The sequence below is a fragment of the Cynocephalus volans genome, chromosome 18 (assembly GCF_027409185.1).
Source record: "Cynocephalus volans isolate mCynVol1 chromosome 18, mCynVol1.pri, whole genome shotgun sequence".
In the NCBI taxonomy this organism is placed as follows: domain Eukaryota; kingdom Metazoa; phylum Chordata; class Mammalia; order Dermoptera; family Cynocephalidae; genus Cynocephalus; species Cynocephalus volans.
In genome coordinates this window covers 2,584,150-2,609,777 of record NC_084477.1, presented here as the reverse complement: position 1 = coordinate 2,609,777, position 25,628 = coordinate 2,584,150, and the positions used below count along the sequence as shown (strand labels likewise).

Below are 25,628 nucleotides of genomic sequence, written 5' to 3'. Positions count from 1 at the left end.
CTTACATATTTGGTGGCTTCCTGGCAGACGATAATACCATCCATGCAACTCATTACCCAGTTTCTTAACCCAGAAATCTGGGAATTGTGCAACTTAGCCAAGCTACCCCACTCTTCTTCCTTCCTATCTCCAATTGGTCACTAAATCCTATTAAAATATACTACCAAACATATTTCTTTATTTTATTTTATTTTTTGGCTTCTGGCTGGTATAGAGATCCAAACCCTTGATCTTGGTGTTACAAGGCTGCACTCTAACCAACTGAGCCAACCGGCCAGCCCTCAAAATATTTTTAAAAATACTCATCCCTTCTTTTCCAGGAGGATTTTAAATGCTTATGTCAAATTTTTTTAGTGGCTCCCCATTGACTAGAGGAACAAATTTGAAACCTGAGATTTATATTAAATCAGAAAATTGAATTTGTTCAGCATAGAGGAGCTGGATATGCTAGCAGTTTGTATGATTCAAGTCAACATAAGAGAGACTGTTCCTTATAGAATGTCTTTCCATGGAATGGGTGGTCTTAAGAGTAGCAATTTTACAATCACTGGAGATGTTAAAGCAGAGACTGGATAAAGATCTAGTGGGGTAGTCACAGCCCTGGAGAGATTGATCTTGATGACTCCTAACATTTTTTCCAACTGGAAGAGTCAACAATTTTTGACTTGAAAAGTGAGAGCAGTAGCTTTGGTCTGTGTGACACACTCCTCTTATTTGAGACTGCTTTAAATGTGTAAAACTCTTCAGCAGCGGTACGTTAGAAGCTGCCATTTTATTAGATTCACTTTTATGGATTTAACTTAGTAGATTAAGTTTTTTTTCAAAAAGTATTTTCCTTCTGACATTTCTATATTTTTTGCCTTTGAAACTTGATTCATCTTATGATCTTCTATTTTATTTTATTTTATTGTATTGTATTATTGTTTTGGTGGCCGGGCCTATATGGGTATCTGAACTCTTCACCTTGGTGTTGTCAACACCAGGCTGTCTCAAGTGAGCTAACTGGCCAACCTTGTTCTTTAAAAAAATACCCACACAATCCATAATATGACACAGGTCCTGAAAAGTGGTTAGTAGTCATTGTCATCTATGTTCTATTATACTCCTTGGCCAATTTTATTAGATTTATTAGATTACATTTCTCTATTTATTTATTTTTATTTTCAGCCCTTGGTAATTAAAGTTGCTTAGTTTCTTTTTCTCTCTTCCCCAGAACAAAATGCTTGATGGAAGCAAAAATTGGACTTTAAATTTATAGAAATTTCAGTAGACTGTGTAGTGACTATAATCAGAGAACTTTCTATACCAAAGTCACTTTTGGAATGCTCTGTGTCAGTGTGACATATTTGCTATATTTGGGGTGAAGCACATTTTTCCCTACCCTTCTCAGTATTCTCAGTGTCAGGTAACATAACTGCATCAACTGTGTGTCTCATTTTACAACGTAGAGCTGACACCTTCTTCAGAACAAGATTAAGACACATTATAGGCACTTACTGTTGAGGACTCAGACAGCAGAGATCTTCCTGTAAGAGTGTCTGCATCAGAAATGGACACAGGTTTGGTGAGTTCCTGTCACTGCAGAGGAAGTAGAGTTTGCCCTCCTTTCGTGTCTGAATCCCTTCATGAGCTGAGGTCATCTTCTCTGCAAGTGGGGCACAGAGTTTGTTATCCTCATGTGTCATGTGACTTATTTTGCCAATGATTTTTCTAGCCATTGCACTTCATGTTTGTCTTCTTTTCCTGAGACATCCTAGATATTTATCCATGTAACAGTCTTCCTCTACTGTAAAACTTTTGTAGCAATTTGGATCTGCAGCTAGACATGTTGATTTCTATTTAATCATGATTGGGCCTCCTTACCTGTTTTCCTCTTATTTAGCCAGCATAGGCCTTTAGTATGTGAGGTATGTAATAGGTGATACCTGTGTATTCACTGACATTATAAATTTAAGCAATTATCATTAATGCCTAGTTATAGATTTGCTTGTTAACAGGTTTATTTCCTCCTGTTATTTCAATCGATAATATGGGATTTCAGGGGAAGTTTATTAGATAGATATGTCTGTGCTATATGATTAAGTTTAACATGATGAGGCATCTGTTTTAATTCTCATTTTGCATAAGATATAGTGGCCTGGAAAAAACAGAAACCTATGTTGGTATCCTTCAAAATATAGCAATTAGTTAGTTCATCCTTCAGCCATTAAAAAATACATGAAAGGGGGCCAGCCCGTGGCTCACTCAGGAGAGTGCGGTGCTGATAACACCAAGGCCACAGGTTCGGATCCCATATAGGGATGGCCGGTTAGCTCACTGGGTGAGCGTGGTGCTGACAACACCAAGTCAAGGGTTAAGATCCCCTTACTGGTCATCTTTAAAAAAAATAAATAAATAAAATAAAATACATGAAAGGACAAAATATCCGTGACATATTTGTAGGCTATTAATATATAAGTTAAAACAGATGATTAAAAGTGAATGTATTAGAGGGCATAAAACTCAGCACAAAACTCACACTTAGCCTTCCCCCATGTTTTACCTTAGACATAAAAGTATTACTCAAATATTGGGCCTTAATTTCTTTACAGGCAAAATTAGGGGTTTGAGCTAAATGATCTCTAAGATGTCTTCTGGCTCTAAATACTGAAGATTAAAAGCAGTGGGTTGTCACTGAGTAATTTGATTCTAATAATGGCAAAAATTTATTAGTTTGGGGGACCAATAAAAAATGAAAAGTTATATGTATCATCAAAGATAGTGGGGGGAAAAAATCTCCTGTTATCTCCATGGGAAAGTTTCTGTATTGAAAGTTTCTACTCCTGTTTGGACACTTTATTGTCTCAGGCAAACGGGGAAAGAGCCAGAGACTCTCCCTGCTCTGTGTTAGGAGCTGTGCTCTGCGTCTCTTCTACACAAGGATGCCACCTACACTGTCTCATTGCATTATTTTTAGTTAAGGGCAGAGAGAATGTTTTCTTCATGATTATAATATCTGGTTGGCTACTGCATTCGTTGGCATATGATGGACTCCTAAGCGCTTGGGTTTTTTTTGTCTTTGCTGCCTTTCCCCCCCTCAGTTCCACTAAGGATGTTTAAGTAAAGCAGTGTGTTCTAAACAGACTGCTTTTAAAATGGTCCTTCTTGGGCTTTGGTCACCGTTACTAGGTTGTTAGCCCCTGCAGGGTGCAGACCTCCTGGTCTGTTTCTTTTCTATCTTTATGCAGGATGTTTGTCAGAGCTTTTCCCAGAGTTGCTGACTCAGAAGTGGAAGAGCCTTGGAATAAAAATTAGGAGAGCAGTGAGTATGTGTCCAGTTTTGGTATTGCCCCTTTCACACCTTGTGACCTTGGGCAGATTCTAGAACCTTTTCATTCCTCAGTGACTTTCTTTGAGATTGTGTTGATAAATCCTTGCTCTGCATACTTCATAAGTTGACAATAGATGTGGACTGTATTTTACATCATATAATTCTGTCCAGATAAAAGATTTTCTACATTTTATGGCGTCAGGGGCCACAGGCCCAGTAGAGCTCTAGTGCAGGGACAGACGACTTTACTTCTTCCTTGTACAGGAGGATTGCTGCTATTGTCGTGATGGTAAATAGCCCTCTCCACTTTCTCCCATCTGCTATTTCCATGTGTACCTCACCTTGGGATTTTTGATGACCAAGGTAAGAGGAATATTTGTAGCTAGTGTGTGACTGTCAACTGATTCCACGTTTTACTTTTTATTAACTATGGTATAGAAGTATATATGGGAAGGAAAAGAGGGGATTAGTGCAGAAGTAATTGGAGAACATTGTTGATTAACAAGTTCCTTGACTGTCATTGAATGAATATTATTTTTAACATGAATTTAATAAATATAATTAAAGCTGGGTTTAGGAATTCTAGCAAGCAGGGTCTTAAATATTACTTCATTGTTAAAGTCTACTGAAAAATAAAATATTTTAATCTGTGATCACCTTGCTTATTAGCATACTTTTTGAAATGCTTTTAGAACCAACTTATGATTTTCTTGAAGTTGAACTAAATTTGTATTTATCACATTTACAAGTATAGAGCCTCTGAAGTGTATCTTGATAATAATAACATTAGGTAACACTTTCTGGGCACTGTGTTAAGCTGGTTACAAAAATATTTTCATCCACTTCTCACAACAATCCTAGGAAGGAGTGAGGATGAGTATTTCTAGTTTATAGATGAGGAAACAGGTTTAAGAGAAGTTGAGTAACTCGTCTAAGGCCATAGCCAGGACAAGGGCAGCATCAGGGATTGGAGCCCAGGGAGTGGCTTCCCAGCTTAAGCTCATTCTGCTACACTATGTTTCCCCACCTTGACACACTTCCTGAAGTTGAGGGATAGAGTCCATGTATTTTCAGTGGAAAAAAATGGGCATAAAATAAACGATGCTCTCTATTCTGAAAAAAATGAAGGAATTAGCCATGGATGTATTCTTCTAGATGTCTTCAGGCTGCACATTAGATATGTAATATGTAATATGCCTGATAAATGAGATGGGCCTTTTCTAGGTTAAGATAGTATGACTTTGGACAAGATACCTAACATCCCTGGGCCTGCATTTTCTAGTTTATAAAGTGATGGTTACAGGCTGGGTTTGAAGGACAAAGACTGCCTCTCCCACTGGGTCTTTTATATGGGTGGAGGGGAGGAGGAGAAGGAGAGAGCCTGACCTTGTCTTTATAGAGTTTTAAATTCACCAGAAACTGGTTTTTATATACTTATAACGTTTATAACAATCTGTGCTATGGAGATGAATTTATCAGCTTATGAGAATTTTCTCAAGTTTTAGTGTCACTGCAGCTGCTAGGAGAGTGTTCCTTAGGCATTGGTGGAGCCCAGCTCTTCCTTTGTACATGATCCCATCTGTGTTTACCTGATAATAACCCTGGGCAGTGTGTGCTCCTGCAGGGCCTCCCTGGCTGACTCTGTGGTCTTGGCCCTGGGGGCTGATCTCCTAGCAGGAAGCACCTCTACCAGCCGCCCCTGCAAAAAGGCTGCTGCCCACTGGTAGTGTTTGTGAATTGTTAACTTACCAGATGGGTTTTTGGCAAATTGACTTAGAGCTGTTTTACAAAGAGTAAGAGCTCAGTAAATATGACTGATTTAATAAATGGATGAAAATATGGAGTAAAATGAAGGTTTGCATAGCAGAACACGTAGGAAAGTTAAACTTATTCCTATTCTAGGGCTAATTATTTTCATTTGTCGGTGTGATCCACATTTCTCAGTCTGGGAACAGGTGCTTGGATGAAGGAGTAGAGGGAGGGGATCAGGAGTTTGGGGAAACCTTGAACTGTGTGTCTCTGTGGTGATGGAGTAGGGAAGGGGGTGCCAGAGGGAACCTGGGGGCCTCTGGTTCCTGACCCAGCCAGCCACTTTGTACAGATAAGAAGTATGATTGAGTTTAGAAGCCTTCAGGCCAGCCCATTTTCTCCTGTTTAGAGTCAAGGCATCCTATTTAGTAGGTGTGTGTGTCCAGATTAAATCCTAAATCATGGAGTGTAGGAAGAGAATTCAGAAGTTCCTGTCTCTGTCCATTTCCCCAACTTGGCCAAATCATATTCCCTGCACAGAAAGGGAATTCAGTATAGTCCAGCCAGATTACAGGTCCTAGAAAAAATGAAAACGTTTCATGTTTCCACCACGATGATTTGACTTTTTAATAAACCGAATTCATGTCTCCTGTTTTTGCAAAGTCAGGAACATATCTTGTTTAGTTTGGCAGTCTTGATTTTTTCATATATTTGTGACACGTTTTTCTATGTCATTAAATCTTTTGAATGGCATGATTTAAGATATTATGAAAATTTGAACATCCGTACACATAGAAGTACAGCAAAGACCTATGTCCCATCACTCAGCATCAACAATCAATATTATGGATGCCAATGTGGTTTTGTCTACCTCTCGCCCTCTCCCCAAGGGGTGCCCTGCCATCTAGTTTTTTTGTAAAATAATTTAAAACAAAGTCCAGGTATCATGTTATTTTAATGTCAAATAATTCAGTATGCATCTCGAAAAAAGATTTTTAAAATATGTCACAATGCCACTATTTATACTGAGTGCATATAGAATTGGTTTAATATTATCCAGTAACTAGTTCATTTTTAGAATTCTCTGATACCCTAGACTGGAAGTTAGATGCAATTTAAGATGTGATTTGATTCATGCTCAGTCTCTCTCTTTTTGCCTAGGGGTTGGGGGACAGCGGGAACACTCAATGGGTGGTTCTGTGTACGTTACACTCTCTCACATCGGGGGGCTGCCAATGTCTGGGTTTCTAAGTGGCACAGTATTGAAGCTCTGAATGAGCCATGGGTTTGGGGATGACAGCTTGATCCCTTCTTTGTAAATTTTTCAATTGACCTTTTCTCTAATGGGGTTTTCATCCACTTGCTATTCATTAAGTGTACCCATTATTTCAACAGGGATTCAAAATGTGATTTTTCTAATTCTTTCATTTCTTTTGCAATTTTTGGCTGGAATTTTTCTGTTTTGAAGACCTTTCTTTGTTCACTAGGTATGTTTTATTACTCTGAAGTACATTTTATATTGGAAAGGCAGGATAAATGCTTCATTATTTCCTGTTAATTCTTGATTGGTACCCTAGTATTTTCCAGTGATATCTAGTGTTTTATTTTTCTTATTCCTTTTAACATATTCAGTATATTTAAATCCATCAGGTTATTATTCTTTCTGTAATAGCATGATTTTTATTTAATAGCTGTATAGATAGCCATCGTGTGAATAAAGCCATCATGTCTTTTTTAGCTATCTCTTTATTGTTAGACATTTTAGCTTCTTTCAATTTTTGTCCCATTAATAATCCATTTATTGTTGACCAGGAGCTGTGCTGACCACTTTTCATGCATTAACTCATTTAATCTTCACAATAGTCCAATGATGCATCACTCTTTGAATATACCTCTGGATATTTTTACCTAGAATGGATTTTCTGAAGTTGAATTTCTGGCTCAAAGGAATAAGTTTTTTAAAGGTCACTGACACACATTATCACATTTCTCCCGAAAGCTTTCTCTGTCAGTGCAGGTTTGAGGCTGCCTTGAGTTCAGGTTGAGGTCTACTGGAGGAAAAAAGTTGGTGACTCACTGCTGGTTTGGTGGTTCTTTGAATTCTCTTCTCCTTCTCTAGTCCTCCTGCCATTACGATGTAGTCTTCAGGCTTATCATGTAGCTGCTCTGAGCATTCACTTCTGCCATACTCTGTCAGTCACTGCAGTCACAAAGACCTGCACAGTTTCAAGGAGAGGGTTATTTGTAGACTGAGTGAGATTATGGGAGAGAATAGAGAAAGACTTGAGAGAATAAGCCATAGTATGAGCCAGGAAGCACTCATACATTGACATGTTGGGTAGAAAAGCCAGTAAAGGGGACTTGAGAGAAAATGGCCAGCAAATTAGAGAAAATTGGAAAAGGGGGTATCATGAAGATGACAGGAGTGTGCTTTAAGGAGTAGGAGGGAGTCACATGAACATTTTCTGAACAATTAAGAATCTGAGTAAGACGAAGATGGAAATGTCACTGGTGCCTTGTTGGCTACCAGTTTCTGTTGTACTGTGGGGACGGAAGTCAAATAACAGTGGGCTGAGCCAGGAGTGAGGGGAGGTAGAGGTAGCAAGAGTAGTAATTCCTGTTGGTAGTTTTGGTATGAAGGGAAGCCAAGAAATGGGACAGTAGCTGGGAGTGGGGAGGGATTTGGATGCAGGGAGGGTTTGTTTTTTAAAGCATGTTTGTGTGATACTGGGAATGTGCAGTACAGAGGGAGGTGTTCACGTTTCAGCAGAGAAAAGGGATAGCTAAAGAAGTGAGGTCCCAAGCATGCAAAAAGGAATTCAGTGCAGAACACAAGGGAAAGAACTTGCTCTTGTTTGTAGCAGGGTCTGTTTCCACGGCAAGGAAGAAGGCAGAGAAGACAAGTGCAGGTGTTTTTCAGTATTAACAGTTTGTCTCAGATTCTTCCATTTTCTCAGTAAGTTACTTCAGAAGATCATCTCACCATTGGAAAGAGTGGGTTAGGTGGGGAGGAGATTGTATAAAAATTGTACTGGAGATTCGAAGCCTCGATGAGAATGCAAAACAGTGTTGGGCTTAGTTGAGGTATGTGTAAAGCCGTGCACTCATGTGTCTCTTTTACAGCGTTCAGGTGCTCAGGTGCAGGCAAAGAGAGAGTGGGTGGCTGGACTGAAACAAGTAGTGGTTTTACCAGACAACTATGATGGAGGGAGAGAGGGACAAGGGAATGTTTGAAGATTCTAATTCCAAGGCGAAATGTGGAATGTAATCTGGCAAGGAAGGAAGGGAGATAGGGTGCAGGTCATGGATCATGCAACAGTGGAAAGAACTCTGATTCATGGTCCATGTGGTGGATGAAGCTTTAGAAGGGGTTCTAGGGTCAGAGCTTAAAAAATAGAAGGTGGTGGTCAGAGTCAGATGTTCCATCTGAGTATTTGTATATCCAAATGCATATTGATTCATTGATGATTGAACAATTAATCGATCATCCACTCTTTGCCAGACACTCCTCGAGGGCCCGGGTAAAAGGTGGTAAACAAACAGCAGGGTCTGCTGAAATGGAGTTTACATTCCACGGGTAGGAGACTGACCACAGATTCACATAAATTCAAGGGCTAAGCTCTCTGAAGAATAAGGTGAATAATGGAAAAAAGAGAGACGGGGCGTGCTATTTTAGGAAATGTGGTCAGGAAGTTCTCTTAGTGGAAGCAACTATTAAGCAGAGATCATAGTGAGATCAGTGACTGAGTGCAGTGTCCAGAGATCCAGGGGAAGAGTGCTTTAGTGCAAAAGGCTCTGAGGTGAGAGGTGAGAGTGGACCCAGCGTGCTCAAGGAGGAGAAGGCCAGCAGGTGAGAGCGGAGTGGAGGAGAGTGGTAAAGTGAGAAGCAGGAGGGGCCTCTTTAGTTGTGCTGAGGCATTTGATTTTACGCTGAGGGTGATGGGAAGCCACTGGAGGGATTAGTGTAAGCTTTGAAATTGATCTTCCGGAAGTGGTACAGTTTGTGATAATGATCAATTTGAGGGTATGTGACTTGGGAATGGGTTGCTATTGAGGGAATTCTGGCTGGAGGCAAGGAATCAAGATCTTGGGTGAAGGATCTACCTAAGTGTTGGTTTGCTCTCGGAGTGGATGTCAGAATCACTGGGAGTGGTGATAGAGGTGGAGATGGAAAGCAGAACAGTGAGTCAGGAGGTGAACTCTTCAGTGAATGGTGGGGGTAGGGAATGACAAGAAGTGGACGCCATGGTGGATGGCAGAAGGGAGGAGCTATAATAGGTGGTGTAGCCAGTGGCAGGAGTTTTCAAAGGAGCTGATAGTTTTGAAGGAGAATAAATTGTTTGACAGTTCATGGGGATCAAGGAAGTTACTCGTCCACTTCCTGTCCCTCAAATATGTGGGATTTCACATGAAATACCTCTATCTGAGAGGAATACAGGATGGGGAGTGCAGTGGATTGAATTATGTCCCCCCAAAACTCATTGAAGCTTGATTGTGTCTCCCAAGTTTTATGTATTAGAAACTTAGCCCCCACTGTGACTGTTAAGAGGGTGGGAAATCCTTTTATGGAGCCTTGAAGAGGTGATTGGATTGCAGGACCGTGCAATAGTGAATGGATTCAAAATGGCAATCAGGGGCATGGTTCTGAGGGCTTTCAAAGAAGGGGAGAGTCTGTCTGTCTCTCTCTCTCTCTGCTGTCTCTGCTTCCACCATCTTGCAATGTGAGACCCTGGGTCACTGTCACCACCCCCAGATGTACTTTGGACTTCCCAGCCTCAGAAACTGTAAGCAATAAATTTCACTTTCTTTATAAATCACCCAGTTCCAAGTATTTTGTTATGAGCCACGGAAACGGATTAATACGGGAAGATCTTCAAGGGGCTGCCAGTTACTGTTATTGCAAGGAGGTGAAGTTCCCTTTAGAGAGAGGTTAGGGCAGGGGTTCTCAGCCCAGAGGTATTTTGCCCTCCCCCTGCCCCCGGGGACATTTGGCAATGTCGGTACATTTTTGGCTGTTACAACTGAGAGTTGAGCTACTAGTGTGTACTGGAAGTGGCCAGGGATGCTGCTAAATGCACAGGACAACCCTTCCTGTCCCCCCACTACAGAATTATCCAGCCCCAAGGTGGGATTGTGGTAGAGAAACCCTGGGTTAGGGATTTAGGGGTATTTGTTCATTACAGACCTGGAGTTCCAGCAGGTCATACTTCCCTATTTTCCTCATTGTTCCATAACCCCTCTGATAATTTTTGACTTGATATGCACATACACATTTCTGCCACGTGCTCACAGACACATGCACGATCCTGTTTCCCTTATTTTTTGTTTTGCTTAGTATCTGAGGTGTAGGAAAGAACTAACTAATTTTAGGGCTGTTTTTACCCACTCTATAAGAGGAATGCAATGGCTATACTGTTATGAAAATTAATGACTTGAGAATAGAGGGATGTGGTTTCCTAGGTGTTTAGGAAATTTAGGTATTTCCTGGTATTTAGACAATTTTAAGCTCTGTAGGAGTAAAAAAATCCTTTATTTCCCCTCATAAAAATGTCCTAGAAGACCAAATAATGTTCTTGAATAGCCTGAAGGAATGGAGAAAATAGAGAGGCCTCTTTTGTCCTGCTTTGTCACTCCAGATATCAAAGGCAGATTTTGAGATTTTTTTTTTTTTTTTTTTTTTTTTACAGACAGAAATAGGACGAGGCATGAAAATTGCATGACTAGTGTCCTGATAGAATTGGCTATTTATGTGTTTGAAATTTAGTTGTTATAGCTGAAGTATAGACCTAGCCTGGTTTTGCACAACCCAACTTAATTATTTTTACATTTTCAAAGTTGTTCAAAATAAAACCAAACCAATTGTATGAGTCCATTTCTGTTGCTTATAACAAAATACCTGGAACTGGGTAATTTATAAGAAAACAAAATTCATTGCTTACATTGGAGGCTGGGGAGTCCAGAGTCTAGGGAACACATATGGTGAGGGCCTTCTTTGGTGGTGGCTTTACAGCAACATAGGGGTCTCACATGGTAGAAAATGGCAGAGCAGAGAGATGGAACTTCTCATGTGCTCTCCTTTTAAAGCCCTCAGAACCATACCCATGACCGCCATTATTAATTCGTTCTCTAAGGCCCCTATTACCATAATAGGACTTTGTACCCTTTTTACACTGTCACAGTGTGGGTCAAGTTTTGCAGGGGACCCTCAATCCAAGGCTCCGGTGAAAAATATGCAACAGAGACCTTATGTGGCCCACAAAGCCTAAAACATTTACTATTTGGCCCTTTCCAGAAAGTGTTTGATGGTATATAGATATTTCATTTTGAGTTCTGACCGTGTTGTAAATGAATGAGTCACAGAATCACAATGTATTTATTCAGAAATCCTAATAATATTTATTGATGCTTTTTATGTGCAGGTGGCCAGGTTTGTCATATTATATGCTGGCCATCATAGAGTTTACATTTTAGGGAGAGAGGAAGACATTAGGCAAATGATTGCACAGCTAATAAATTAATTAAGATAATTAATTGCACAAAGGAACTATGAAGGGTTCCAAAAGAGAGTGGAAGTGATCATTAAGGACTTTTCTGGACAAGGTATTTTGATCTAATTTTGAAGAATGAATCTGCTATTAGCAGAGGGGCAACAGCAGGACAAGAACTGAAGAACAGTAGTGGCCTGGAAGAGATGCTAGAGACTTTGTTTCCTCTGCTATAGTTTATGAAGGTAGAAATGAGCTACATAAGTTTCTGAAGGTTTCTGGAGAGCTAGTCATGTCAGATATAGATTAGGGACTCGACCTGTGGGTCTGGACTCTGGTAACATGAGAATCAGCTGGTGGCCAGTGCAATCCTGATGCTGGGCACTGTTTGCAGCAAGTCTCTTCTCCCCAGGAGATGCTGAGGTACAGCCAGGAGTGTGGACCCTGGGCTAGGTGGGCCCAGGTCCTCTAGGGTTCTCAGCCAGTGTCTTCTCATTGTGCCTCTCTTTTCTTGTCTCTTTTAGGGAAATAATAAAAAAACTTAATTTTGGACCTACCCTAGAGTTGTGTTTCTGAGGAGCATCTGAGAAAAACTTTGAGTTTCTATCACTTTCCTTTTCAGGATGACTTTCTTTGCAGGCCATCTCTTCCCTGCTCATGGTTGGTGGCTTTGGGCCTCCCTGTATCTGCATTCCTTCCCCGTTGTTACTCCTGAGACTGAAAGTCAGTCACGGACATTTCTGAGCCCAACTGGTGGCATGCTGGGTTACTAACTCCTTCCTTAGAGAAGGAAGCAGGGTAAACAAAGAGGAAGGAGGATTACTAATTAAATCTAAAAGGGGGGCACTTCTTAGATGGAAGGTGAATGGCCCATTCCCTTTTGAGGCAGGAGGTATTTTGGGGGGTGGGAGAACAAATCAGATCTGCCCTTTCCTGTGAGGTGCCTCTGGCCTGACTCAGAGTGTCCTCTGAGTCTGAGAGTCTCCTTTCTGCGCACAGCAGCAGCCGTGGAAACGGGTTGCTCGCTGGCTGTGTGTCCCAGCCTCTCTCCTCTGGGAGAGTTCTGAGCCGGGTGATCCTCCTAATGACTGTGCTTCACCCACAGGGCGAACTCTGTTGGAGAAGCTGTTCAGCCAGCAGGAGAACGGGCCTCCAGAAGAAGCAGAGAAGTTTTGCTCACGGATCATTGCGATGGGCCTTCTACTTCCTTTTAGTGACTGCTTCAGGGAACCGTGTAATCAGAATGCCCAGTCAAGTTCAGCACCCTTTGATGTAAGTAGGAGAATTCTCTTCCCTCTGCGAGGTGGATTGCAGTTGAAGTAGCAACCGTAATGCGTCTGTCCAATTACCCTATAGTTTAAAAACAACATGTGATACTAGCCTTCCTCCCCTCAGCCAACAACAGCTCAGTATATGTTTCTATGCTTTTCTTTTTGACTAAGGCATTAAGCATATTTGCCAAACCTCCTTTTTTAAAAAAAAAAAAAACAGATGGCCACTCAAGCGGCTTTCTAGCCTGCTTTAATCAGTGATGATTTAATAGTGGCTCAGCATCAGTATTTCTGACTTCGCTGGTACAGACATTCCTTCAGGAGCGGCTCCATAGGGCATGGTTATTGCTCCCGGTGGGCCACAGGTTTCCACGAGCCCTAGAATGCTGCTGCAGTGCGTTCCTAACTCACTTATGCAGAAGCATTGTCTGCCTTCTCCCCCAAGTAACTCAAAAGGTGCATTTATAATTCCTAACAAATATCAGCACAGCTGGATTATCATTTTCAAGCCAGAGTATTACTAACCTTTCTCAGGTATGTGGTTCATGTATGATATTGGTTGTGGTGAGCATGCATCTAAAACCCAGACATATAAGAATTCTCATCTGTGAATTTCTCATGAAAAAATTAAAGGTCTGGTTGGCTCGTTGTGCAGAGCCTAGGATTTGTGAGTATTTGAAGAGTAACGGGTTCGCATCCATCTGGGTTAATCACATTTGTTCCATTGCTGCCAACCACACCCTCCTTTCTTACCAGCCTTCTTCAGTAAATATGCTATTATTCAAGAAATGAAATGATGGGTTTTGAAAGACAATGAAAATGAACTCTGACCGAGGTCAAGATGTGATAGTCAATAATAAAGTGCTTATCTTTGCCTGTTTCTCTTCATCCTCTTCTTTACCCATTATAGCCTGTGGCCTTGATCTCCTTTGTGTTTTAGGAAAATAAGTTGCATAAAATATTCTGAGATTGTCTTGATACTTCCTATCTGAAAGAAAATCCCCCAGGTTGTGCTGTGACTTGCGAAGTTTCCTTTTTAAGATTTTTTTTTCTTAAAATTTTTTTCCTGCTGTAGTTTTTTTTTTTTTTTTTTTTTTTTTTTAATGGCATGGCAACTAATCACTGCCAGGTAGATCTCTTCTCCCATGGGAAGAACTAGATAATTTTAACTCTTTCTCTCTTTTCCTCTCGGAGAGGTCTGTGTTATTGTAGAGACAGAACCTGGGGACTGTGGTGGGTTATGTGTTATAGAGTTGTGTTCCAAAGATATATCAGTTTGGCAAGTTGGAATTATAATTGATATAGAACAGACAAAGGTAGACACTAGCCATGTCTAATGCTCGCTTTTTGATTAAAACTATTCGCACAGTAATGGCATTTTCCTCTGGTTAAGCCTATAAGTAAACAGTCTGGTCTTTCAGTAAATGTGGAATTAGAATAACTGAAAAGAATAGGGTAACCCTATTCCTCTCTCTCTCTCTCTCTCTCTTTTTTCTTAATCAACTAACCTGGTTCCTTCTTATATCTTACCTTGCTCCATCTTTGTGTTACACTAGTACTTCTTCGTAGCCGTGCTATTTGGGAGGGCACCTGGGTGTGGCATAGAGAGTGAAAAACAAACACAAGCAAATAAAATCTCTTAATAATAAGTGAAATAATTTCCTGAGAATGGGGGATTTCTTTCCCCCCACTTGATGTAATTGCATTTTCTCCTAACTTTATTCATTGGCTCTGTACTACCTGTCTACGCCCCTCACCAAACTGAACACATACAAACAAAAAATTAAAGGTACTTTCGTGAAGAAGTGTTGTTCATATGTGTACAGAGTGGTTCAGTGACAGAACCGTGCACTTACTGGATACATAGTCAAGGCTTTTCTTCAAAGGGGGTTAGGTTGTGGTATTAATGGGGGATGGGACGGAGAGAAGTTTCTGATCAGTCCCTGTTGATTTCCAGAAAATAGCTGTTGGGAGCATTTCTAACTAACAGTTCTCTAGAGGACAGTTGCCCTTCAAAACAGAACACAGTGTGGGAATAAGCTCATACCTGGCAGTCTTCCCACTGCCAACTTTGTGACTTTGTTCCCTTCCCTAACAGCATCCTAATCCCTTCCCCCTTTCCCTTCTCTTCTCTCCATTTACACATGTAATTTGAGCAGTCAAGATTTTTGACTTGGGGATCTTACTGATGCAGTTTATGGATTAGCCTACTTCAGTCAAGCCTTCTGATTTTAATCCCATATTATTTTATCCATTTTTTTAGGGCCTAACATTATTCTTTATAGAATGTTAAGAAAATATGAAAGGACAACATTTTCTCACACATTTTAACTTGATTAAGGTTTCAAGAACTTTAAAACACAAAAATGGCTTTGAGTGATCATGTTAATTCATTTACAGTTGTTTGACAAATACATGCTACATGCCAGGTAATGTTTTAGGCTTGGAGACATGTTAGTGAGCAAGTGTAATAAATTCCTACCAAGGCCATCCATCCAGCCACCGAAAAAAAGAAAAAAAGATTCCCGTTCTCCCAAAATGTATATCCTATCCAGGGTGCAGGGTGGAGAGAAACAGATTAAAAAAAACAAAAGAATAGGGTAATTTGTATCAGACTCTAATAAACTACTATGAAGGAAATAAACCTGAATAATATGATAGAGTGAATGGGTGGGGTAGCGTGAATGCACAGGGAAGCCTCTTAAGGGCCCAGGAGATGAGGTCTGAGGGAAGGTCCTTCCAGGCAGCTCAAGGGCCAAACACAGTGGGCCTTGGAGGAGCACAAGCCTGAGGGCCTTGCAGCTGAGTCTTAGTGAGATGAGGCCAGAAAGGTCCCAGGAGCTAGAATCAGCAGGTTCTCGAAAGCCATAAGAGGAATGTGGATTTTTTTTTTTTTTTAAGTGGGAGCTTTTGGGGGGTTTTGTGCAGGGGAAGAAAATATTTGCTTATATTTCCCATGGATCACTCAACTTGGTCTTTGGATAGTAGAGGGTCGGGGCAAAAGTAGAAGCAGGAACAGTAGCTTGGGGTAGGGTGGTGGCCAGGGAGATAGAGTCAGAGGGTCGGGACGCATTCTGGAGGTAGAGCTGATGGGACTTCTGGTGAGTCAGACATGCGGACAAGAGAAAAAGAGGAAATCAAGGATGACTTATTGGTTTTTGGTTTGAAGTATCTGGGTGGATGGTTCTGCCATTTACTGAGGTGGAAAAGACAGGTCCATTTTAAGAGGATAATATTGTAAGCATAGAACTGGTGCTTATTATATACTTTTCTTCAATAAAATTCAAACTATTAAAAAACTAGTATCTAGCTTATTACTTGAAAAACATTACCTTTTGCCTTTTGCTGAGTGGAATGATATCAACTTTATTAGCTGATCAAAATTAGAGCCATGATACTTAAAATTATAAATATATATATTATTAGGTCGTATGAGAACCCTTTTTCAGCCGTGGGCCCTCCCCACCCACACACTCTCTCTCTCACTCTCTCTCTCTCTCTGTCTCTCAGGTATGGGATCTAAAACCTTGGCCTTGGTCATGACAACATGACTACACTAAGACACATATTTTTAAAAAATTCTCTCAAAAGTAGGCCTACTCTCCGTAATTCCAGGAAGAAGGCTAGCTTCTCACAGATCAGGGTCAGGGGAGAGTGTTATAACACTATGCTCTAACCAAATGAGCTAAACAGCCAGCCCAAATTATTTTAGCCATCAAAAGTATTGGTATTGGCTTTTTAATTTTTATAAAACAGGAATAAATATTGAGCTCCTTTAAGGGCTTAACAACATTGTCCCATTATCTCTTTCCATTTTCATTACTAATCTGGAGACCCAGAAACTATCAACTTACTTCTTTTTCTCTGATGGTATCCTCATATTCACCTTTTATTTTGTTTGGTTTTGTATCATGTAGAATTCTAAGTTAGGCTTATTCCAAAGCTAGCAAGTGAAAACACAGGGGTAAATACTACTGCTAGCTGCATTGTAGATTATATTGTTGGATTGTAAATCATGGTGTTTTTTTTATGGTCTGAGGAAAGATTATTTTTTTCTTTTAGAACCTGTTCTAGTCATCTCTTTCTACCATAGTATCTGGATCCTCAGAAACAGCAAAACCTTCATTACTATGGCACTCCTGATAATTTGAAGTTTAAGGCCACTGCTATTCTGCTGTGCCTGAGGCACACCTGTCCTCAGCCTGTTGCCAACCATGGGCCCAGGATCATTGCCACTTAGGTGTGCATGGAGGTCATTTTGTAAGAGCAACTCCGGTAAATGGTTCTCATAAGACTCCTTCTCCTCTGAATGCCTTTATTCATAGCAAAGTCTTTTTACTGGGTCATATTCTTCAGCAGCTGTTTTGTAGACAACCACTTATCTTACCTAATTGTTGATTATCCATTAACAAGCTCTTCTAGGATTTCTTTAATCATAACTATGTCAATATCACATTATCTACTTACATCACAAAAAAATAAGCATGTTTACTTGTCCCAAGCATTTTTGCAGGTGTATATGGTTACATCTACTTAATCCTTCATGAGCTGATCTCAGATGTCTGTCTAGTGGAATATTTTTGTGTGCATGTTTTTGGATGCTGGACTCCTTTGAATTTGGCAAATTTGCCGACTTTGCTAAATATGTGGTGATCCACATGCTTACCAGATGGGCAAGGGCTCCTTGGTATGTGTGTAGATGGCCATAGATTTGGATGAGCATGTGAGTAAAGCTAGAATTATAGATGAGGAAGACACATGAACATTCAAGCCGAAAAGGAAAAAAAGAAACAAGAACTTGCTGACAGATATCATTAATGAAAACAACAGCCACTACCAGAAAACTAATGAAATGTTCTCTACTCATCATCACCAGTAGCCAGAAAGAAGACTTAAGTGAACACACAGAAATGATTATTTGTATTTGAGTTCATTTTTTTCAGAGCAGGAAGAATACTTAGATGTTATTTATTCAAGCCCACACAAACCTTTTGCTGACAGGCAATAAGAGCTGTGACACATCTTTCAGCCCTAAGAGTTCTAGGTGCGCGCGCGCGCTCGTACATATACACACATATACACACATTTACATTTACACATGTACATTCATATACACATATACATGTACACATACACACATACACATACATGCACATATACATACACGCATACACATAAATGCATACATACCCACACATTTTGCTGTATGGTTATTATTATTATTTTTTTTTGAATTTTCTTTCTTTTTTATTTTTTTTAATTTTTTTTAATTTTGTCGATATACATTGTGGCTGATCATTGCTCCCCATCACCAAAACCTCCCTCCCTCCCTTCTCCCTCCCCCCCTCCCCCAACAATGTCCTTTCTGCTTGCTTGTCACACCAACCCCAAGCAGTTGTGGTTGTTATATCCTCTCCCCCCACCGTTTGTTTGTGTGTGTGTGTGTGTGTGTGTGTGTGTGTGTGTGAATTTATATATTAATTTTTTAGCTCCCACCAATAAGTGAGAACATGTGGTATTTCTCTTTCTGTGCCTGACTTGTTTCACTTAATATAATTCTCTCAAGGTCCATCCAATGTTGTTGCAAATGGCAGTATTTCATTCGTTTTTATAGCTGAGTAGTATTCCATTGTGTAGATGTACCACATTTTCCGTATCCACTCATCTGATGATGGACATTTGGGCTGGTTCCAACCCTTGGCTATTGTAAAGAGTGCTGCGATGAACATTGGGGAACAGGTATACCTTCGACTTGATGATTTCCATTCCTCTGGGTATATTCCCAACAGTGGGATAGCTGGGTCGTATGGCAGATCTATCTGCAATTGTTTGAGGAACCTCCATACCATTTTCCATAGAGGCTGCACCATTTTGCAGTCCCACCAACAATGTATGAGAGTTCCTTTTTCTCTGCAACCTCGCCAGCATTTATCGTTCAGAGTCTTTTGGATTTTAGCCATCCTAACTGGGGTTAGATGGTATCTCAATGTGGTTTTGATTTGCATTTCCCGGATGCTGAGTGATGTTGAGCATTTTTTCATATGTCTGTTGTCCATTTGTATATCTTCCTTAGAGAAATGCCTACTTAGCTCTTTTGCCCATTTTTTAATTGGGTTGCTTGTTTTCTTCTTGTAAAGTTGTTTGAGTTCCTTATATATTCTGGATATTAATCCTTTGTCAGATGTATATTTTGCAAATATTTTCTCCCACTCTGTTGGTTGTCTTTTAACTCTGTTAATTGTTTCTTTTGCTGTGCAGAAGCTTTTTAGTTTGATATAATCCCATTTGTTTATTTTTCCTTTGGTTGCCCGTGCTTTTGGGGTCGTATTCATGAAGTCTGTGCCCAGTCCTATTTCCTGAAGTGTTTCTCCTATGTTTTCTTTAAGAAGTTTTATTGTTTCAGGGTGTATATTTAAATCCTTAATCCATTTTGAGTTGATTTTAGTATACAGTGAGAGTTATGGATCTAGTTTCATTCTCCTGCATATGGATATCCAGTTATCCCAGCACCATTTGCTGAAGAGGCAGTCCCTTCCCCAGTGAATAGGCTTGGTGCCTTTGTCAAAGATCAGATGGCAGTAAGTGTGTGGGTTGATTTCTGGATTCTCTATTCTATTCCATTGGTCAGTGTGTCTGTTTTTATGCCAGTACCATACTGTTTTGGTTATTATAGCTTTGTAGTATAGCTTAAAGTCAGGTAGTCTTATGCCTCCAGCTTTATTTTTTTTGCTCAGCATTGCTTTGGCTATGCGTGGTCTTTTATTGTTCCATATAAATGTCTGGATAGTTTTTTCCATTTCTGAGAAAAATGTCTTTGAAATTTTGATGGGGATTGCATTGAATTTGTATATCACTTTGGGTAGTATGGACATTTTCACTATGTTGATTCTTCCAATCCAAGAGCATGGGATATCTTTCCATCTTCTTGTATCCTCTCTAATTTCTCTCAGCAGTGGTTTGTAGTTCTCATTATAGAGATTTTTCACCTCCTTGGTTATGTATGGTTATTTTTGAAACACTATGGTTTATGGTATTAACTCCTTGAAAGTTTTTATTTTAAAGGTGGTATTAAATGATACTTAATTTTCAGATCAGCTTTTAAAATTATTATAGATGACATTTTTTTCCTTTCAGATGTCTCTCTGACATCTGTATAGAAATCTGTAGTAAAATCTAACATTTTACTTACCGAAATTCATTTTGTAACCATGTTTTACATCTGTTCCATTAGCCAGGTAGTCAGGTTGCATAAATTCATGATGATGAGGGTGACAAAAACAGATTAAAACTGAAATCCCTTTTCTCAGTTTTACTTATTTTGTTTTTCAATTTTAAGACCTTAAAGTTCTTACATTTCTTTATTCACGTGGTTAAGGAGCAGATAGCCTGCTGAGAAGCAGTAGACTCTGTCCTCACCTCCGTCTTCCCACTTGCAGCCCTGTCCTTCCAGGGTGGCTCTCCCTGCTCTTTCTCAGCTGGTATTGACTTGGGGTATTTTACATTTGCTGATGCTGTTGTCCCCATTGCTTTTGCCTTCTGGCTGTCACAGGTGAGGATTTAGCTCACTTATACCCCTTTCCTCTTCCTCCCTGTTCCTTTCAATATAGTTAATATTGCTATTTCTAGTTTCTCTTTAGTAACTCTTTGAAATTTAAAACATATGCTTTCAATATTTTGCTCTTGTTCCATCAACTTCAGATAATTATCTGTTGCTTTGCTGTTCCCCCTGGCCCCCCCCCCATGTAAAATTAGGCCTCTGCCTTTGCCTCCCCCCACTCTGAGCCCTGTCTACCTCCCATCTTCCACCAGATGCACTTTTATTTTTAGGGTGTACATCTAAGGTTAATGTCTGATCCATAGATTCATTCTCAAAGTTGGAAAACATATGGACATCATGTAAATACTATACTTCAGAGGCAGGAAGTGTGCTCTGATTTTGCTTCCTTCTCAACATCCCAGTATCCTAACATCACAGCCCCCAGGCCACTCAAACAAGGATGTGCCTCAGATAAGTTCAAATGGCTTTTGTGTTCACATTTGGTTTATTCCTTTTTTTAGGTGGAGCTCCCATCTAGCACAGAATTTTTGACAGCCTCTCTTTTGGGGGGCGGGGGGAGGGAATAAACACGAGCTTCTGCTTCCCACAATATTCTCAATATCTTTGAGTTTTCAATTCTCCTGTAGATTGGATGCTGTCCCCTCCCCCCCCCGCATTGAGGTTTAATTCACACTGTAATTGTTGAGGGTGGGAAATCCTATTATGGTATATTATGGTAACTGAAAGATTGGACTTTGAATAGTTGATTAGATTGCAGGACCATGCCGTAGTGAATGAATTAATAATGGTGGTCAGGGGCATGCTTTTGAGGAGATTAAAAGAAGAGTGCATGAGAGTTTCTCTCTCCTCCACCATTTTCTGCCATGTGAGATGCCTGGGTCACTGTCACCACCACGGAGACCCTCACCAGATGTGTTCCCTGGACTTTGAACTTCTTAGACTATGAAACTGTAAGCAATAAACTTTGTTTTCTTTATTAAATATCCAATTTCATATATTTTATTATAAGCAACAGAATCAGACTAATACAAACTCATTCTTACCATTTAGTGGAATTCCTTACTCTTCTGGAAGACTGCTGACTTCTAGTTTACACTGGGTTCTTGATATTTAATTGCGACTTAGATTTTTTTTTTTTTCAGCAACCCTCTGCCCTCCCTGTTACTAGGGACACAGAGGTGAAAAGAAAGTCTCCATTCTCAACCAGTTTACAGTCCACTTTAAAGCAATAAGACATGCAAACAAATAGTAGGAGCTTAGTGGTTGAAGTGGGTTCTATAGTCAGACTGTACTGGATTTCCCCCTTACTGTGCAAACTTATGTAAATAGCTTGGTTTCTCCAAGTTTATTTCTTCTTCTGTAAAATGAGGAAAAATATAGTGATTCTGAATGGGAGGAAAGTATGAATACAAGGATAGCGTGCTGCATACTACGGGACATATAGTAAGTGCTCATGGTATGTTACCTGTCACCACAGGTCATAATCATATTTGGGGTCCCAGTAGGAGGAGCAAAAGGGAAGTGTCTTCTCAGTAGTTTGGGAGATAATACTTGGAGCAAAACTTGAGGGACTTTTAGGAGTTTGTTGCAGGGGACAGCTATAAAAAAAGAAGTGTGTGTACTAGGGGCATGTCGGAAAGCATGGACGAGCATGTGAGCATAGTTTATAAGTACTTATGAAGTGCAAGTTGGGAGAAGGATGGGTAGAAAAGAGGCCAGACATGTAAACAAGGACATATATGTCACCCTTGGGGATGCTTTTGAATAATTTTGACTAGTTAAGCCATAAGCAGATTGCCTTTTATAAAATATCACTCCGGTGGCGGGATGGAGAATGGATTAAAAACTAAAATTAGTATTTCGATAATTGGAAAAGTGCCTAAATTGAAGCAGAGTCAGTGGGGATGGAAAGAGACAGATATAGGGAATATTTAGGACTTAGAATTAACAGGACTTGCTATTTGACTGGATGTGGGGAAGTAGTATAGCTGATCTCTTTGGGTTTCTGATTCCCCTCTCTGGGATACTCTACTAAAAGGCAGAATACTAAAGAGGGAACAGATTTCAGGAAAGATGTTAATTCTCTTTTGGATAACTAGAATTTGTGATTTTGGGGGGATGTCATGGTGACAAGCACTAGAGGTCCACAAAACTAATTTTTCTTTTTTGCTGGCATATACCGTAGGATATAGGCTAAGGAGATGAGCAAATAAATTTAGTAAAATAAAAGAAAGTTGATTAATCAGAAGATTAAAGTTCTTGAGGACAGTGAAGGACAGGTGTAGTGAGAATATAGAACGAGTGAATTAACTGGAGGTTGTGGCCAGAGGGATGGATGTTGGTGTTTAAGATTTCAGAGGTGGAGGTGTTCTTCTGATTCCCAAATCCACTCCATGGTGGGGGAGATGCCTGTTGTCATTAGAATTGAGATTCTCAGGGTTTTGGCTGGGACTTAATGTCTCCTAGGGTTGTGGGAGTGTCCGTACTGAGAAGCAGACACAGACCCTGTGGTAAATCCTTGGTGAGTGTAAGGCTGTACTGAGGAGGTCTGTGAGTGTCTGTGATGAGGACAGCTAGACAGTGACACTGCTGGGTGACGTAGGCTCTAAGGGTGGAAAGGTTCTGCACAGGGTAGATGTGGAATGTTCTCTAGGTGATTAAAGAGGGTGAGATTATGAGGCTGTGTTGTAGGATGAGAATCGGGAAAATCACCTTTCATGTTCAATCATCACTTGCTTGGATTATCACACTGGCCTTTTTGCCTGTTACCAGTCTCCAGTCCAGTTTCCTTAATCTACTCTAGTGGGTCTCAGTTCAGGGCCGTGTTGCCCTCCAGTGGACATTTGGCAGTGTCTGAAGACATTTTCAGTTGTCACAATGGAGGGAGGGGTGGCACTGTCATCTAGTGGGCAGAGGCCTGGAATGCTGCCAAGCATTCTGCCGTGCACAAGATATCCCTTCCCTCCCCCAGCAAAGAATTATCCAGTACAGTATCAGTAGTGTCAGTGTTGAGAATCCCTCCGATATACATTTGATCATGTCATTTTTCTATGTAATGCCTTTAGTGGTTTCTCTGTCAGAATGAAGTCCAGATCCTTGGATCTCCATAGCATTCCTCCTGCTATCAACACTTTCCTACTTCAGCTCATGACCCCCTTCCCTTTCTGCTCCTCCAAACTCCCATCCAAGTCCTAACCAGGCCTGACCTTGCTTAGCTTCTGAGATGAGATGAGATCGGGTGCATTCAGGGTGGTATGGTGTTGACTGCTCTTGCAGACTCTGTACTTGAGCACGCTGAAGTGCTTCTTCACTGTCCACGCTTTCTCTCACCACCGGGGCTCTGTGGGTACCACTGTTTCTGCTCCCAACTACTATTTCCCAATTAGCTTCTACTCTACATCATAGGATGCTATTCAGAATTAGATGCCATTTCTCTCAGACAGCTTTTTTAACAATCTAAGTCTCCATTTTCTCTCCCAAAGGACCTATCATGTGTGTTATAATTGGCTATTTATCCTGTAATGCATGAATGCAATTGAAATTATGTATGAAGGTGTCTTCTTGAGCAGTGCATTACTGTACTCCTGTGTTACCTGGCGGGCCTCCCCAGAATGAAGAGTGGACTCCAGTCCTAGACTGTGGATTCCAATCCCGTCTCCTCTACTTAAGAGGTCGTAACATTTACCCAAGGCCACAGATTAAAAATTTCGTGTGTGGTAATAATGTCTACTTCTGAGGTTGTTTTGAAGATTAAATGCGATTAGTTTATAAAGCATTTAGCACAATGCTGGGCACATAAGAAGTGCCCATGAAATATTAGTGATTGCTGTTTTCAATTATTGTCTTTCAAGTTCCTATCACAGAACCTGGCATTGTGATTGAATAAATCTGCCTTAATCTCATGAAGAGGCTATGAGGACAGTTGTGGTGACCAAGGAGAGAAGGAGTTGGGAATCTATTAAGTGACTTGTCTTGAATGATCAAGAGTCACCTGCATTTAATAATCTTGAGAACACTTGGAGAGAGAGGAGATGGAGGGTGAGGTGGAATATGGATTTGCTTGGGAATTGACTCCGTGTTGGATTTCTGCTTCTGGCCCGTTGCCACCCACCTTTCTAAATCCATTTACTACTCTTGACTTTTCTGCTATACTTACCACATTCTTGACCAACCTTCAGCCCCCACATCTTTCTGGATGGAGTAGAATGGAAATAGAGAGATCAGGAAACTCTGTGGAGAGGGAACCCACCATGTCCCTTTGGTGTTGTGATCATGGCCATTCCGTAGTGACTGCATGCTTTCCCTGGTCTGTCTGTGGGAGTGTCACACTCAAATATTGGCATATGACTTCCTTGTTTAGCTCTCTGTGTGTATGTGCGTGAGTGTCTCGAATTCTCTATAGGTAATGTGGCATGACAGAATGAAACATCTCACCGCAGAATAAGGATCTTCATTTTTATCTAGAATTCTTAAGACAGAGGGAGGAACCAAAAGGGCTAGAGATTGGTTTGCTACACAGCATTGCTCTTCTCTTTCAAAGAGCTCCACATACGGAATATATTTTACTTTCTTTGCTGGATAATTCTTGTGGGGTAAAATTGACAGGAAGAATCAATAAATAGAAACAGGAAGAAATCTGCTTACTATTCTTAGTTTTCTCCAAGGGGCATTTTCCATTAAATTTTATTTTTAGTTCTGAAATAGATTTATTTTGTAAAGAATATAAAGAGTGGATGTGTACTAAAATAAGTTCTGACTTGATTTCTTTCTTAGGAAGCTATACACTTGTTTTGTTTTGTTTTTTAATTGCCCTGTACTGGTAGCTTTTCTTTATCACAATATTAGTTGTATGGTGGGTCAAATTATGCCCCCCATGTTTGTAGTCAGAGAGTTCAGTGTGAAGTAGAAGGCTTTTAACATATATTTGGAAAATTGCTGTTTCTCTGGACTTTTAAAAAGGTCTTTGTCATGCTTCTTTTTCTTTTTATCCCTACAATTTATGGGAATTTGTTCCCAGTTACCATTTAGTGAGTGTTTGTATGTTGTATCACAGGATCCTACAGTAATCAGTATCTAATTTTTTATACATATGTGTTTAAGCATTTGTGTTTTTAAGCATACTTTGTGATTATTATGTTTAGGCATATTTTGAGATTTTATTTTTCTGACCTGTTATTGTTATAGCAACCACTCAGCTCCTGGCTGAGGATCCGCAAAATTGATACCAAACTCGTGGGTCCAGCTGCCTGCCCCCG

The 25,628-nt window shown here is 40.3% G+C and overlaps 1 protein-coding gene across 1 annotated transcript in view; it reads left to right on the top strand.

Annotated features, from left to right (window-relative positions):
- The window catches only part of FMN2 (formin 2), a 268,229-nt gene that overhangs the window by 15,639 nt on the left and 226,962 nt on the right, over positions 1 to 25,628 (top strand). The window contains exon 2 of the mRNA XM_063082920.1: positions 12,650 to 12,816. Coding sequence (XP_062938990.1) covers positions 12,650 to 12,816 — 167 coding nt within the window. The remainder of the gene's footprint in view (positions 1 to 12,649; positions 12,817 to 25,628) is intronic.